Here is a 17,108-nt window from a genome sequence, read left to right on the forward strand (position 1 = left end):
CAAACTTGATCATGTTTACAATCAAATATTAGTTTGTATGTGACGAATTTAACATGTACCTGAATGCAACAAAGAATGTGGAGAAATTGTTTAGTAATGGATGAATCTATTGTCCAACTTCAAATATTAGTTTGTATGTGACGAATTTAACATGTACCTGAATGCAACAAAGAATGTGGAGAAATTGTTTAGTAATGGATGAATCTATTGTCCAACTTTTTTATTAAGTATCAGATTTTTTTTTTTTAATTAGATATTCAATTCTTACGTGTTGATTAATTTTGGATGGATGGTTTAACTTCATATCTGTCTATCAAGTAAATTTAAGAAGCATGATAACTCCTGACATGATAATCCAGTACCACTAATAATTTAATCACTATAGACATGCCCGATGTGAAAATTAAACCCTTATTACCTAAAATTATATTCTTTCTCTTATCACCTATCAAGACGGAGGGCTTAAGGATCGAAACCTTGGTTATCATTTAGGTCTGCCGATTTATGATCATTATTTTACTCTGTCCGTTAGCTCAGAATGTCAACAGCTGACTATCACTGATGGAACGTTAGTGCTCGGATAATTATAGATCGACTATTATGTCTAACCGTTTTAGGTTGACAATTAATGCATCTGTTACCTTCTTAAAACATGTATGAAAAATAATTCATGCGACAAAAAATTGATTGATGTGCTTTGGTAATTTTTATCCGATCGGTGTGACATCCGAAGGAAAATCTTGTTTGCACCTGAGTCATCTTTTTGATTTTGTTTGCACATGAGTCAAATGAGTCATTTGGGTTAATTAAATTTGCCAGTTTGGTAATAAAAACTAGCCAAAACCGTAACAACAAAGATTTCATTATATTTTCTTTTTCTTTTTTTTATGTGTGTGGATAATTACTTCATTTATGGCATTTAGAAAAGACAAGTAAAATTTTCCAATGAAATATCACTACTCCAGGTAAATCTGATCCCGATTATGAATCGATGATTCAATGATTTAGAATTGTCGTTCAACGATTTATGAGGACCGACCATTAATCTTAATCATTTAAGACGATTATGATTCACGGTTTAGAACTGTCAATTCATAATTCGTGTAAGATTCATCATGATTCAAAATTATTATATTATTTTTAAAAAATTATAAATTTATGAAATTATTTGAGACCGATTAAATTATTAAGAATAATTATATAGTAAAAAATATTAATTAGTTATTAATTAATTAATTAATATATAATAAATGATTATAAATTAATTAATTAATAAATATACATCTATTATTAATGTGGAAGATGCTAGTTTGAATCTCACCGATAAATTAATTTTTAAGAAATATATGAAAATTAAAAAAAATAAAAACACAAATTAAAAAAATAACCACGAACCGGCGGCCTTCCGATCCGATGGTCAATCTGGGATGGAAATTTAACTAGTCCGTTGATCTGGTTATGAGCCCGGACCAGATCTAATTCGGATCCGGCCCGGGTCGAGTCTAACTCTACAATCGTAGGTCAACAGAGGCGGTCTCCTCTTTCCCAAAAAAAAATAAAAATAAAAATAAAAAATAAAATCCTGGAAAACAAAACGAGGCGGCTTCCTGTACGCCACTCGCCCACGCACGTGGTTCAGTCTCCTGTTGTAGTGTTGTTTTGTTTGATGGTGAAAATTAATAAAAAGGGAAAGAATAAGAAAGGAAAAATAACTTCCCTATCCTTCAAATTAGAAAATAGGTTTGAGGGAGAAAAAAAGATAAATGTTTTCTTTCCATCCCTCACCTCCTTCCCCTGCAGGCCTTCCAAACAGACTAAAGAGGCAAAACATAATTGGAGAAGAAGACGGGAATTTAAAAGTTCCCGTTCCCTCTCCTCACCTCCTTCCCAAACAAAACAAAGACTTTCCTTTTACTTACCCTTCCCTAACCTCCTTCCAAACAGACCCAGACAAAACTTAAATGGAGAAGAAGACGGGAATTCAACTTCATTTGCTTCGTGCCACGATAAATATTAAGTTTATAGGTGATATTTTTTTTGAGATTATAGAGAGAGGAGGAAGAGATGAAGAAAGACGAGAACGATCTTGCCAGTGCAGTCAAGTTGGAGATCGACGACGAGGGCAACCTCGGCCACCCCAATGACGGCGCTGTGAATTTCTGGTCTTCTTCGTCCCCGTCCCGTGGCCACTGCAATGGCGAAGATCCCGGTCCTTATCAGACAACCTGGCCCCAAAGTTTCAGGTGCCGCTGCTATGCGTCTTTCAGGCATTAACCCTAAAGATTAAGCAAACGGTATCTCCCGGTTAGTGTACACTGTTATGATGGTTCTTGATTGCATTTTCAGGCAGTCGATTGATGTTGTTAGCAGCGAGTTGAGTCAAAAAGTCGAGCTCTTGAAAGATTCTGGTTTCGCCCGCGTTAGCAATTCATTCATCAGGAGTTCATTTTCTTTCGGCTGGGAGGAATTGAATTCTCCAACAGAATCCCTGTTACCTTGTGCTTCAGAGCGCAACCGTGTTGGAGCTGATCTAGCCTTCGCGGAGACTGTTCCGCCAAAAATTTCTCAAACCTTTTCTTCTTACAACGACTTGCCCCCTACGCGGCAATGTTCTACTGCTCAAGCATTCGTCAATGGTACTATTAAATACTTTTTCGATTTTGTTAAATTGATTAGTGACGGTAATACAGATTACATGAGGCTAGGAACAGTGCATACTAAGTGCATTAAGTGGCAACTCCCAAATAGTTGGAGGATCAATCTGCTTGTCTATTTGGCTTATGGCGAACTAAAATAAGTTGCTATTCTTAGGACATCATTTAGCTTATTTCACATTTTAATCATATAAAATGATAGGATCGTGTGGAATAAGTACAACTAATTACAAAAAGGAATTCCTTTTGTTAGGAATGAATATTTTATGTGGAGTGGGAATCCTCTCAATTCCGTATGCAGTTAAAGAAGGAGGATGGCTAGGCTTGATTTCATTGTTCGGAATGGGTTCCATCTCATTTTACACTGGAATCTTGCTCAAGAGATGTTTAGATAGCTCTCCCGGATTGAAGACTTATCCTGATATCGGACATGCTGCATTTGGATTGGCTGGACGTGTATTTATATCAGTGAGTCTCCTTACTGATATTTAGCGATATATATTAATCCTTTTGTGCTTCATCCATGGCTAACTTTTAAAACAATTTGATGCAGGTAGTGCTTTACCTAGAACTCTATGTAAGTATTTGAAAAATCTAAGACCATATTTTCGTCTATTGTGAAGTTTTACTCTGACTTCCATTGTGCCACAGGGATGTTGCGTTGAGTTCATAACTATGGTAGGTGACAACTTGGAATCTATCTTCCCAAATGCCCGGACAAATTTCTTGGGATTTGATTTAAGTGCTCAACAGTCCTTTGCTGTTGCAACGGCCATCGTGGTTCTCCCTACTGTTTGGCTGAGAAACCTCAGTTTGCTATCATATATTTCAGGTGATGCTTGTTGAAAAAGTTTTGAATTTTCTAAAAAATCATATTCCAATCGAGCTTTAGCATGAGGTGTGTATTTTCTTGTTAGCTGGTGGGGTGTTTTTATCAATATTGGTGGCAATCTGCTTACTTTGGCTGGGTGTGGTAGATAAAGTGGGTTTCCATTCGGGTGGAACTGCATTGAATCTCGTCGATCTTCCAATTGCAATTGGGCTGTATGGGTTCTGCTATTCAGGACATTCAGTTTTTCCAAATATATATTCCTCCATGAAGAATCCATCTCGGTTTCCAATCATCCTACTAATCTGGTTAGTTGCCTATGGAAGTTGTATACGGTACTCATATTTTTCATTGTATAGTTCTGTACTTGCTTTTCTGACTATGGTTGTTTATAAAGTATGTTGAGATGGTATGGATTTGGAACGATAAATTTCAGAGGTAGACAAGTTAAATTAGCTAAATGTTAATGCTCACAGAATGAACCAAGAAAACGCTTTAACGTTGTTAAAAGGATCTAGTACATAAATCTAAGATAGATGTGATTGTTGTTATAAAACCAAGGTAGAATAGTTTCGGCATAATGATTTTTACTATGCATCTACATACTTCTAATTTATGTCAACTATGTTTGAATCGAATAATATGTATGGATATGGACCTGAATCACTAGAACCGATTTCTTGGATGGAGGCATGCTCAGTAACTACTAATGAAAGTTGACCAGAGAATAAGCTCGAGAACATATAGATTCAAGATGGAGTAAGGTTTCCTGGCTCCTATGGATTTGTTGATCTTATAACACCTTCTTGTGATTTGTTTTTCTGACTGCAAAACAATCTCCTATACTACACATTTCCTGTGCATTAAGCTTTTCCTTCTTAGCCATTTTATCTTCTTTTATTCTGGTACATTATTAAAGAGGATTCTCCTCTATTATCTTTTTGATATTTATGCTTGAACTAAAGATTTGGTTTATTCAGCTTTATATTATCTACAATTCTGTATTTCGGAGTAGCTACGGCTGGGTTTTTGATATTTGGTGATTCTGTCAAGTCTCAGTTTACGCTGAATATGCCCCATCAATATCTTTCTTCTCAGATTGCAGTATGGACTACGGTATATGCAAAACCTTCTGCTGAATCTCTCTCTGCAATAACTAGGGAGACCCCTTTCAATGTTTACGGCTCTGTTAGATCAATCAGATTCAGCAAGTACCTTCGAGTCAACTAATTCTCAAGTATGTTAAATGCAGGTTATAAGTCCGTTGACAAAATATGCTTTGACTATAACGCCAATTGCACTCAGCATAGAAGAGTTGTTGCCTTCATCTGGGAATTTATGTTTTATTATGGTCTTGATCAGAACAGTTCTTGTTCTGTCAACGCTGGTTGTGGCACTTACATTTCCATACTTCGGTGAGGGATCCTTCAGAATCTTAATTTCAATGTTTTGACCACATTACAGATAATGCAACTTCTGTCTGGCCGCTCTAGTTTAAAATAAATCCTTTTACTCATATTTCGATGGGGGCATTTCAATTTTTCCCGGACTAGTTATTTATAAGCCTTGAACTGTTGGTGTATTACCAGGCTAGGTCTCAAAAACAAGACCAATCTTGAACTCCAAATCGTGTTTCAAACACTATCCTTTAGGCTTTATTTGGTCTATAAATTGTGCACCACAAAGACTAAATATCCTATTGGATTAAATGAAGCTAATTGTATATACTTTGCACTGAGTAAGACAATTCAAAAAATAAAAGAAAGGAGAGCAAGAATGTGTGTGTGTGTTTTTTTCCATCCAACTTAGCCTCTTATAGACAACCAAGCACATTGAAAATGGCCAAAAGTTGTGATTTTTCTTTCAAGCCTTTTTCATTTATTTAAAATATCCAACAATCCCCCACCATTTTCAATAATTGAAAAATACTTTATTCATGGATTACAAAACACATCTTGATAATTTATGCATCAATAATAGTATCTTTTGATTAAACCACTATCTTAGTGATAGTTTCTTAGAGGTTTGTAAACCATTTTGGTAGATAAGCTTTGAACCAAAGGTTTATGTAACAAACTACATGAACCATCACACAGATTCACTTCTTTCCAATTGTTATAAACATCATACACTTTGTGTAATGCTACAATTCTTTCATGAATGTGTCAAAGTACATTCAAAGTTTAAGTCCAAAACTTTCATTTGGATAATTAAATCCTACATTCATATAGGCAAGTTCTCAAATGCCCCTGCCATTTGTGGCATTTCCTGAGACTTGTTAAGAATCATTAAGTTCATCCTCACTTTACTAGCAGGAATTTAAACACTTATCTTTGATATAGTGTTTCAACCTTTGTCCAATGTACTTTTCACTACATTGAATCCAAGACTACGCAATGTGATAGTGTTGGATTGAAGTTTCCATTGTTGAAGGTTTATATCATGGATTTCAACCCCATCTCAATGGAGGTTCTTTCAATTATATCTCTAGTTAATCCTTTTGTTAAAGGATCAGCTAAGTTTTCTTTGAATTTAACATAATTTATGGTTATAACTCCACTTTTTATCAAGTCTTTAACCATACTATGTCTCACTTCAATATGTTTTGACTTACCATTATAGACCTCACTATAAGCCTTGACAATCATACTCGTGCTATCACAATGTATAGTTATAGGAGATATAGGCTTTGACCACATTGGTATCTCATACAACAAGTTTCTTAGCCATTCAACTTCCTTGCTAACTGCAGCTAAAGCTACAAACTCAGCTGCCATGGTGGAGTCAGTTATGCATATTTGTTTCTTGGATACACAAGAAACAACTCCACCACCTAGAGTAAAGATCCAACCACTTATTGAAGAGTGATGATCTTTATTCGTTATCCAACTAACATCTGAGTATCCTTCAAATACTGAAGGATCTCCCTTATAACTCAGACTATAATTTATTGTGCTCTTGAGATATCTTAGAATTCTGGTAACACCTAATCAATATTGTTTGCTGGGGTTATTGTATACCTATTTAACACCCCTACTATATAAGGAATATCCGGACGTATACAAGTCATGGCATACATCAAATTTCCTATCACTTGTGAATATTCCAACTATGATTTTGTTGAACCCTCATTCTTGACATGGTCAATTTTATGGTCCAAGCGAGTTAAAGTCGGTTTACAATCATAGTGATTGAACCTTTTGAGAACCTTCTCAATATAATGAGACTGCGAGAGTAGGATTGATCCTTTTTCTCTTTTGATCTTTATGCCTAGGATGACATCGGCTTCTCCCATATCTTTTATATTAAACTTGATTGATAGCAACTTTTTGGTTTCTAAGACTTGTTCTAAGTCTGAACCAAAGATCAACATGTCATCCACATACAAACATATTATAACACCTTTGCCATTTGAATACTTGCTGTATATACATTTATCTGATTCATTAATTTTGGATCCACTAGCAAGTATTACTTGATCAAATTTTTGATGCCATTGTTTTGGAGCTTGTTTAAGTCCATACAATGACTTCACAAGTTTACACAGTTTGTCCTCTTGTCCAGGTGCCACAAACCCTTCGGGTTGTTTTATATACACCTCTTCATCTAACTCATCATTTTAAAATGCAGTTTTAACATTCATTTGGTGGATTACCCATTTTTAGATTGATGCAATTGCAAGTAGTACCCTTATGGTAGTTATCCTTGCAACTAGTGAGTATGTATCAAAATAATCAAGACTTTGTTTTTGGGTATAGCCTTTGGCTACCAATCTGACTTTGTATTTGTTTATAGTTCCGTTGATTTTCAATTTCTTTTTGAAAATCCATTTACAAGCCATTGGCTTGGAACCGGGAGGCAAATTCACTAGAACCCAAGTATTGTTCGACAATATTTAGTCTTTTTCATCATTGATTGTCTCTTTCCAAAATGATGCATCTTGTGATTTCATAGCTTCATCATATGTTCTAGGATTATCTTCTGTATTAAAACAGAAGGCTATTTTGTTACTTAGTTCATTTCTTGTACCTTCAACAAGATAAGTAACAAAATCTAAATCAAATGATTTGACCTTCTTTGCCCTTTTGCTTCTTCTTATCTCAATGATCTCATTTTGGTCATTTGAGTTAACAATATTATCATTTCTCAAGTCATTGTTTATGTTCTTGCAAATGGAACTGAATCTTTGTTCATCAAAGATTGCATCTCTTGATTTAATGATCGTGTTGATTCCTATAGAATCATTGTGTTTAATTACTATGAACCTATAGGCTTTGCTATTTTGTGCATAGCCTATAAAGATGCACTTTACACCTCTTTCTCCCAATTTTCTCTTTTTGGATTCAAGAAGCCTCACAATGGCTCTACAACCCCACACTCTTAAGTGTTTGAGGTTAGGCTTCCTTTTGTGCTAAAGTTCATAATGGGTTATTGAACTTCTTTTATTTGGTACCCTATTGAGTATATAATAAGTTGTAAGTATAACTTCACCCAAAATCCTTGACTAAGACTTGCATTAGTCATCATGGAATTAACGATTTCCATTAACACCCTATTTTTCCTTTTAGCCGTACCATTTTGTTATGGTGTATAAGGTACAATCAACTCATGTTTGATACCGGTTGACTCAAAGAAATCTTTATCATAATATTCTCCACCTCTATCAGTCCTTAGACTATTTATAGAGATGCCACTTGCAAGGTCAACTTCTTGTTTATAAGACTTGAACATTTGCAAAGCTTGATATTTAAAGTGCAATAAATAAACATAACAAAATGTTGTACAATCATCTATAAATGTCACAAAATATTTGTTTCCTCCTAAACTTGGAGTTACATGCAAATCACTATGCACTAATTTCAACTTATTCGTTTTCCTTTCAATTTATGGAAAATGCTTTCAGGTTGTTTTATTAATCATACAAGTGTTGCATTTTCCATCATCATTTTGTGCACATTTAGGAAAAGATCTAATTTAACCATGTTATAGATTCTTTATAATGAACATGGCCTAATCTAGAATGTCATAGTTGAAGACTCGGTTAAGTAAACAAATGATGCATTCTTATTGATAGGCACAACATTTAGCTTAAACATATCATTACAAAAATAAACCTTCCTAGTAAACATCCCTCCCTTGGAAAGCACAAACTTATCAGCCTCAAAAACTAGTTTGAACCCAAACTTGTTCAAAAGACTACCCAATACAAGATTTTTCCCAACTTATGGAACAAACAACACATCGGTTAAAGTTACAACTTTTCCCAAAGTAAATTTTAGACCCATCTCCCCTATGCCCTTGATGTGTACTATTGAGGAGTTTCCCATGTAGACAACGGAGTTTGTATCTTCAATTTCCTTCAAGGACTTGAAGAAGCTCTTATTCTTGCATATGTGTCGGCTGACTCCCGAATCAACCCATCAGGTGAATTCTTCATCAACCATGTTGATTTCAGTGATCATGACTACAAGTGCCTTCTCATCATTGCCTTTGTTGTGGAAGTTTAGAGCATTTCCATTCTTCTAGAGAAGACGAAACTCATACTTGTAGTGTCTCTCTTTGCAATGATAGCACTTGCCTTTCTTTTTCTTGATTTTTCCATTATCGTTGCCATAGAAAGCCTTCTTCTTGAATTTGCTATTTTGGCTTTCTTCTATGACATTCACTTTGGTGGTTGACTCCTTGCCCTTGTCATCCTCCTTTATTTGAGCAGTTTCCTGCTTTCTCAATTCTTCTTTAATACGAAGAGAATTGGCTAGGTTTTTAAGTGAGATCTCTTCTTTTGTATGTTTGAGATCTCTCTTTAAGTCTTTTCAAGAGGGGGAAGTTTATCAATCAAAGCACTAGCAATTATTGTCTCATCTATAACCAAATTGGGTTGAGAAAAATTGTTTAATATTCTTTCTAATCCAGTGAATTGTTGCATGATGGGCCTATTGTCCATTATTTTATAATTGAAAAATGTCGAGACAAGAAATTTCTTACTTGTGGTGTTTTCTCTTATGTACCTGGCCTCAAGTTTTTCCCACAGCTCCTTAGCGGTTCCTACCGTATGGTAGATGTCAAACAGGTTGTCCCCCATGGCATTGAGGATGTGACCTCTACAGATTTTGTCGTCCGTCTCCCACTTTTATTTTGCACGGAGCTCGCCCTATGTCTCCTCTTCTCCTTCATGCGTTGGCTTTAAGGTGCTGAGCACATAAACCACCTTTAGAGCCACCAAGTGAAAATGAACCCTCTTCTTCCAACGGATGAAGTTGCCGCCATCAAACCTGTCAAGCTTTACTATACTAGATGTTAGGTCTTTCACAGCACTAGCCATTTTAGGTGGTAGCATAAAGCCTTAAGATTGTTGGTGTATTACGAGGCTAGTGCTCAAAAACAAGACCAATCTTGAACTCCAAATCGTGTTTCAAACACTATCCTTAATGTTTTATTTGGTCTATAAATTGTGCACCACAAAGACCAAATATCTTTTAGGATTAGATGAAGCTAATTACTTTTACTTTGCACTAAGTAAGACAATTCAGAAAACAAGAGAAAGAAAAGTTGTGACTTTTCTTTCCGGCCTTTTTCATTTATTTAAAATATCCAACATGAACAGTATATACTGAAATTAAAGCTTCATAAGACTAGCTGCTAATTTGAGATATATAAAAGTTTCACTATTTCCAACTGTACATAAACTTCCAATTGCTTTGCTGAAATTCTGAACTGCCATGGATTTCAGTCATCAATTTACAATCCTGCAAAAAATTCTAAAATACGAGTTTGAATTTCAAGTTCTTTTGTGAGAACCTTCTAATATCTAATTCTTGCACTTTCAAGTCATAAATATTTTCCTTCCTGACTGCAGCATATGTCATGGCACTGCTTGGTTCTGTCTTTGCAATGCTTCTGGTAAATTTCTATCGAACTGATATTGTTCGAAATGACAATCTAAATACAATATATATCTCACTCGAGGCATTCATTGCACCTCCACTAATGATGTAGGCTCTCATTCTTCCCTGTGCATGTTATCTCAGCATCAAGCGTAAATCTGCAACTTATCTACAGGTAATGTCTGCATCTGTAATCTTCAAAATTTAGCAGAAAGTGTTTTTCTTACGAGTACTCAACAACACTCTTAGAATTTCTTGCACGTCAAGTGTTTTATCTTATTTTTATTTTCCTCATATAATTTGATCCTTTTAACCAATTAGAGCTTGTTATTGTATTCATTGAATCTCCTACAAGTGGTTGAGCTTGTTATTGTCTGGAATTTCATTCTTGCCTATTAAATTATTTCAGGTCTCAGTTTGCACTCTCATCATCATGGTAGCCGTGGCATCTTCTTTCATTGGCTCATACAGCTCCATCAAGCAGATGCTTGTTCAATGAAGAGAGTTGTTAAATCATGCTTTCGCGTCGAGTTTCGACTCCAAGATTTCACGTGAGAGCACTCCATATCTAACCATCACATCGCCTATTTGATGTTTCTTGCACTCAATTGTTGTAATCACTATGGCTTGTACCTTTTTGCTAATTCTGCTTCTAAGATATCGAAATATTGAAAGCAATATACAAAATATTAATTAAAATGTACGAGTTAAATGGTGTGCTAAAATATTGAAGTTGAATTTGGAAATATTATAAAATAAAATAAAAATTCAACACTTCTAAAAAGGGTTGAATCATGAATTGTCAAGATCGTATGAATTTGACATTTTCTTTTACTATTAAAAAAAAACTCTAGTAAAGGTGTAAATATTACAAAGAGATACAAGACAATGGAGAAGGTCGAGAGAAGTCGAGAAATCTCAGTGTCGACTGCTAAATTGTCTACCGTCTATTTCGCGTCGCAGACGTGAAACGACGGCGTCGCCGTCGTCGTCCCGCCACCGGCGACTTCGCCGTTTTAGCCGATGGCCTGCTCTCCTGTCGTATAACCTTGGTCAGCGCTAGACATAAGGCGCACCGTTGGAGGCGAAGGCGAGGGCGGAACAAACCCTAGCGGGAAGGGAAAAGGATGAGGGGCTACGTGACGCTGCCGATCCTGCTCGTTCTGTCGACTGTGGTGTACATCTACTACACCACCGTGTTCGTGGTGATTGACGGGTGGCTGGGCTTGTCCACGGCGGCTGGGCTCGCCAACGCCGCTGCGCTCACGGTGCTCACCCTCATGGCCGTGGTCACCTACGGGATGGCCGTCCTCAAGGACCCAGGCCACGTTCCGTCTTCCTTTGCCCCGGACATTGAGGACAACGAGAGTCCCGTCCACGAGATCAAGAGGAAGGTACATATCTCCTGTTCCTGTATCTTAACGTATTGTTGGTATACCACGCTGTTGGGTCGCGGATCTGCCTTTATTTCGGCCAAAAGTGTCGTTCTTTTCCTGATTTTCTATTAATTCGATCGTAGCTGGAAGGGATCTTAGATCCGTTCTTTGTTTCTTGAAAAAAACAATCGTCTGAAGCTAATGATTCTTGATAAAGTTACTACTGGCATACCTGGTAGAAATTCACTGTTCTTGTTTAGACAACAGTAGGATATCCGTAGACGCATTTGTTACTCTGCATTGCTTTCTGTTAATTATCCTAAAAGGTTTTCGTCTACTGGCTGTGTAAAATTGTTCAAAATGGCTTGGGAGTTTGTTATTTTTTTGAATGGAGCTGTAGATTCTCTTTATAGACATTTGATTCACTCGCATACATCAAAATTCAGAACTAACAGATATCTTGCACGAGTGCTGCCTATATCTGAGCATCCAAGTTTGGTATCATTGGATATTCTTTTGGTAACGGAAGGCCTGGAAGTAGGTCTTGATGAAAACTCCTCAGACATTACAATTTCAATGTTAAAAATCTGAGTACAGATATATTTCTTGTTGAAAATAGTGGATCCTGCCATCATCCTTTGTTAATTAGGAGCCAGCGAATGACGTTTTGACTGCAAAGAGATTGCCATAAATTTGACCTATATCTTGGTGTATTTTGCATGTTTATCAAAATGACAATCTGTCTTTCAAATTTGGACCCTTGTAGATGATTCATTAACTTTTACTTTCTTCTTGATCCATTGATCATATTGAAGGGGAGCCTTGGCGCAACGGTAAAGTTGTTGCCATGTGACCAAAATGTCATGGGTTTGAATCCTGAAAACAACCTTTTGCAAAAAGCAAGGTAAGGCCTCGTGCACCAGGCTGCCCCTTTTTTTTTGAACCATTGGTCATATTCTCCTTCTGTTTATTGCTTGAATTTTCTTTTAGAATATTCACTTCAGACAAATATAGATACCTTTTTTATGCCTCATTATTTTTGCAAATATAACACATGATAAACACAACAAAGTCAAGTTCTTCAGTAGTTTCTGTTTTTGTTTTTCAGGCCATATGTCATAGTATTTTAAGTTGATTCCTGAACCAAATTTTTGTTTTAGAGGGATATTGAGTGCGGATATCATAGTTGGCTAGTTGGCAAACTTCTATCCCTCTTTGGCATAATCACAACTTTGAATTCTCTGTTTATGTTTTAATGCTGTTTTGCAAAGAGATTTTTGCTCTTTTGGTTAGGATGCAGTGTTGTTTGAGTAGTAGTCAGATTAAACCAAGAATAGTTGTGGGATTCAAGTTCAGTAATAATTGCTATATCATTTACAGAGGCTAGAGTTAATATATACCTCAAAATTTCAGTACTATCCTATTTCGATAGGTTTGCGGACCACTATTGCACTAATTTTAGACCATGATATGGAGAATAAACAAACAACCAATATATGCTGGTAATTGATGGCATTCCCTTTGTAGCAAAAAAAAAAAAAAGGTGATTACGCTCATCTTAAGCGCCTCTCATAGCCTGTCCTCAAGTTATGTGAAGGGAGTTAAACCCTAAACCCTAAATCATAGGGTCAACTTATAGGTGGTTTAATTGGTGGATGGTGCAGTGAGAGTGACATCTTATTAATATATTCACTAGATTATCTAATTTGGATGACTGAAATTGATCAGAATTCCTTGCTAAATATAGTATACCTTCTCTAAGCAATAGATTGGATGGTTTTGATGCTTTCTCAAACACTGGTGGAGTGGTTTTATAATCAAGAACCAAGTTCTTGAAAATAACTATATCAGAACTTGTACTAGTAATTTGTTGGCAAATTTGAAACAATAAACTACAAGTAATTCATATCAAATTAGTTTGATTCATTAACAATTGCCTGTTAAAAGAAGATTCAATTAGAATGAATTATATTTTCACAAAGGCCAATATCATTGAATACTAATAAGAATGAATAAATGTAATACTGCTAAAAATTGTGGAATAATTCTAAGATGCATGGATAAAACTAATTCGACTCATTTAGATTCAATTAGAGTGAATCATATTTTCACAAAGGCCAATATTATTGATTACTAAGAAGAATGAATAAGTGTAATGCTACTAAAAATTGTGGTATAACTCTATATCTATGGTTTATAGATGCATAGAAGACTTAGGAGACTAAATAATACTGATCTCAAGTCGAGTAATCTGGTTGACCATTTGCTTATAACAAAAGCAATTTAATAACATAAATTTCAATTTCAATTTCGACTCCTAAAACTAGGTGATGGCTTTTGTACAAGATATTCATTTCCTTGATGATTGATTTGTGGAAAAATGTATTGGATGAGACTTAAACTGGATAGAAAACAAGGAGTAGCTATTTATGATTATAGTACCTATATTGGAATTGTGGGTTGACAAACATTAGATCAGCTGTTGGCATAGGCTATCCCCGGGAGGAATGAACTGTTACATGCCAAATGTGATGTCTCCATCAGCTCTCATTTGATCCTCCGTATAGGACTTGTATTCATTATCTGTTAATATACTGCATAGTTGCAGTAATAGGATGGTGTTCCATAGCAGCCACATTGAAGGAACAGATATGCAAATATCTGAAATTTGTACACACAAAGACCATATTGGTTCTATGCAATTGCCACCATAGAATACTGATTTAAAGCCATTGTATGGCATGCTTTTTATTACTTGTGAAGTTTTGAATTTTGAAATTTATAAAAGCAAACAATTTCCTGAGACATCTTAAAGAAATCTACAGCTATTTTTGTCCCAAGATGAACATGCAGACCTTAGAATATTTTTGGAATTTTATTTTCCAGGATCTTCTCCTTTTTTGCAGGAAGTTTTGTTGTTTATTACTACTTTCCTTCCAACTACTTTTTCAACGACCTTATCTAACGGAAGCAGGTTAAATTAGTGTTAATTTTCAAATATTTTTTTAGTTGTTAGTTTAAAAGGGTTTGCCAATATTTTCAGTTTTTAAGAAAGTTTATTTGGAGAAAGTTAGGCATTTTTTTCATGCAGTTAGGACACTATGTATTCTTCACCATTCATATTATGATAGTTTATTCCCTTTGTGAGTTTTGAGTGGTTAAGGTAGCTTGGTGCTACATGATTATCACTTGGGCCTTGTTAGTATTGCATTTCATACATGTTTGTTGGTTCATTGGAAGTTAACTTCCTGTTAGTAATTTTCAAATTATGGCTTGCTTATATGCTTTTTTTTAGGTTAACTGGAACGAAATGACTTTTTCCCCATAGTTTCAATTGAAAGTGGTAAAAAAATGATCCCCAACAGAGATTAATAGGAAAGTAAAGGGAACCTATTTGCCTTTTCATATTTGCTCTAATTATGTAATTGTAATCTTTTAGGGTGGCGATCTGAGATACTGCCAGAAGTGTTTGCACTATAAGCCTCCACGTGCACATCATTGTCGTATTTGTAAACGATGTGTTCTAAGAATGGTATGTAGACAAATTTCTCCCTCTTAATTTCAGAATTCTTTAGTTTGGATCTTACTCTTTGATGCTTTCAGGATCATCATTGTGTTTGGATAAATAACTGTGTAGGGCATGAAAACTACAAAATCTTCTTTGTTTTCATGCTCTATGGTGTGTCTGCATGCATCCACTCACTGGTATACTTTTGTATCAATTATTTTATATTTTCTGAACATAAACCACATCATTTGTCGAGAAAAGTTTACAATGTTAATATAGGTTCTTCTTATCGCAAGTGCTTGCTATGAGCTTCAAAAGGATCAGCAGCAAAATGGTGAATCCTTCAATAAGTCTTATGTGAGTTGTTTACAATCATCTAATGTTAATCCGCAAGAAAGACGACACTTGATTTGTTAATCAACTTGCCAGATTCTGTGTGGGGCTCTGCTATGTCCTTTAACTGTTGCATTAAGCATCCTTTTGGGTTGGCATATCTACCTTATCCTACATAATAAGACCACAATTGAGGTATGAAATATTTGATTCTTTGAAACACCAAATGGTTCCAATAAGAACTTGTTTCTCTTGTAGTACCATGAAGGAGTCAGAGCTATGCTGCTTGCAGAAAAAGTAGGGAACATCTATCGACATCCTTACGACATTGGTTTATTTCAGAACCTTGTTTTGGTAAGAAGTATCATAAGCTGTGTGTTGTTATTATAGAGTAACTGCATAAGTTCCACAGTGATTACTTGACCATTGATTGATTGTGCTCACTGCTTTCAGGTTCTGGGACCAAACGTCTTCTGTTGGATTTGTCCAGTATCAAAGCACATAGGCTCTGGTCTTCGATTTCGAACTGCATTTGACTTTTCAATATTTAGGGCATCAGTTTGATGTATAATGGCAAAGATGCAAAAAGGGAACTATAGCTCTCATGTGAAATTTATACTTCCAGACGGAGTCCTCTGATGTTGCTGCTAACAGCCTGAAAGTGCTCAACTTGCCTGATGGAGAAAGAATGTGAATAGGAAATGCAGTAGGCTTTTACACACATGCTTAAAAAAAACTATATCATGGATTTTGTAATCTTATGGTATGAAGTGGGGGTAATAAACTGTATAATTCAATGTGGAAGTATTTTTGAGCTCTGCTTCAGATAGTTCATTTAGCGCTTGGAGAGCCTTTGAGAAGGCAATGGGCTCTGCAGGAGGTACTGGTAGTAGCTATTTGCTTCACTAGATCTTTGACAATACGTAGAACATATTGGATATTTTTTGTGTACACTTCTTATTCAGTGTTTCAAGTTTTCTTGTTTTCTCAAATCTCATCTCCAATCCATCTCATGGCCAAGTCTACTGTTGCTGTTTTGCATCAGAAATATACAATTGTGCATTACACGAAATATACATAGCAGTCAGCTTTCTAATCCGTGCTACCATCAAGCAGTTCGATTTTTTTTTTTAAAAAAAAATCAAGGATGTAAAATTATTTGTTCACTAAGAGCTTTTACCTTTTCAGTACACGGTTTTAGATGAACTACACTCCTAATTGACCATCAATGACTTACAGTCGTATCTTATCTGCCGACTGCCGAAGCATAAGCCTTTTGTGTGTTACTGGCTGTTATAAGATTTAGTGCTTTCAAAGTGCATAAAATTAACATATTCTGGATTGTGCTTTAGCAGTTGTCATTGTATTCAATGTATTACTAAAATATGTCCAAAAAAAAAAAAGCACTAGTCTTTATTGCATGTGAAATAGTTTATCTATGTTTGTGATATCGTATTTTTTCTTAAATATTCTTAATCACAGATTGTCTTTTTCAAAAAAGTAATTTCTAAGTACCAACGTAGA

At 35.5% G+C, this 17,108-nt stretch overlaps 2 protein-coding genes across 2 annotated transcripts; both read left to right on the forward strand.

Annotated features, from left to right (window-relative positions):
• Positions 1–1,786: 1,786 nt before the first annotated feature.
• LOC122005265 (amino acid transporter AVT1C-like) lies at positions 1,787–11,037 on the forward strand. Its single transcript, XM_042560243.1, has 11 exons — positions 1,787–2,243; positions 2,347–2,636; positions 2,908–3,122; positions 3,208–3,231; positions 3,306–3,486; positions 3,572–3,791; positions 4,464–4,599; positions 4,736–4,898; positions 10,340–10,383; positions 10,480–10,542; positions 10,777–11,037. The coding sequence occupies exons 1-11, from the start codon at positions 2,065–2,067 to the stop codon at positions 10,864–10,866; spliced, it is 1,605 nt and encodes a 534-aa protein (XP_042416177.1). The 5' UTR covers positions 1,787–2,064; the 3' UTR covers positions 10,867–11,037.
• Positions 11,038–11,232: 195 nt separating this feature from the next.
• On the forward strand, positions 11,233–16,576 carry LOC122005266 (probable protein S-acyltransferase 16). Its single transcript, XM_042560244.1, has 7 exons — positions 11,233–11,761; positions 15,183–15,275; positions 15,347–15,448; positions 15,531–15,608; positions 15,681–15,779; positions 15,843–15,938; positions 16,038–16,576. Exons 1-7 carry the CDS (start codon positions 11,495–11,497, stop codon positions 16,146–16,148), a joined length of 846 nt encoding a protein of 281 aa, XP_042416178.1. The 5' UTR covers positions 11,233–11,494; the 3' UTR covers positions 16,149–16,576.
• The last annotated feature ends 532 nt before the right edge of the window (positions 16,577–17,108 follow it).

This window comes from Zingiber officinale, chromosome 7B (genome assembly GCF_018446385.1).
Source record: "Zingiber officinale cultivar Zhangliang chromosome 7B, Zo_v1.1, whole genome shotgun sequence".
Taxonomy (NCBI): domain Eukaryota; kingdom Viridiplantae; phylum Streptophyta; class Magnoliopsida; order Zingiberales; family Zingiberaceae; genus Zingiber; species Zingiber officinale.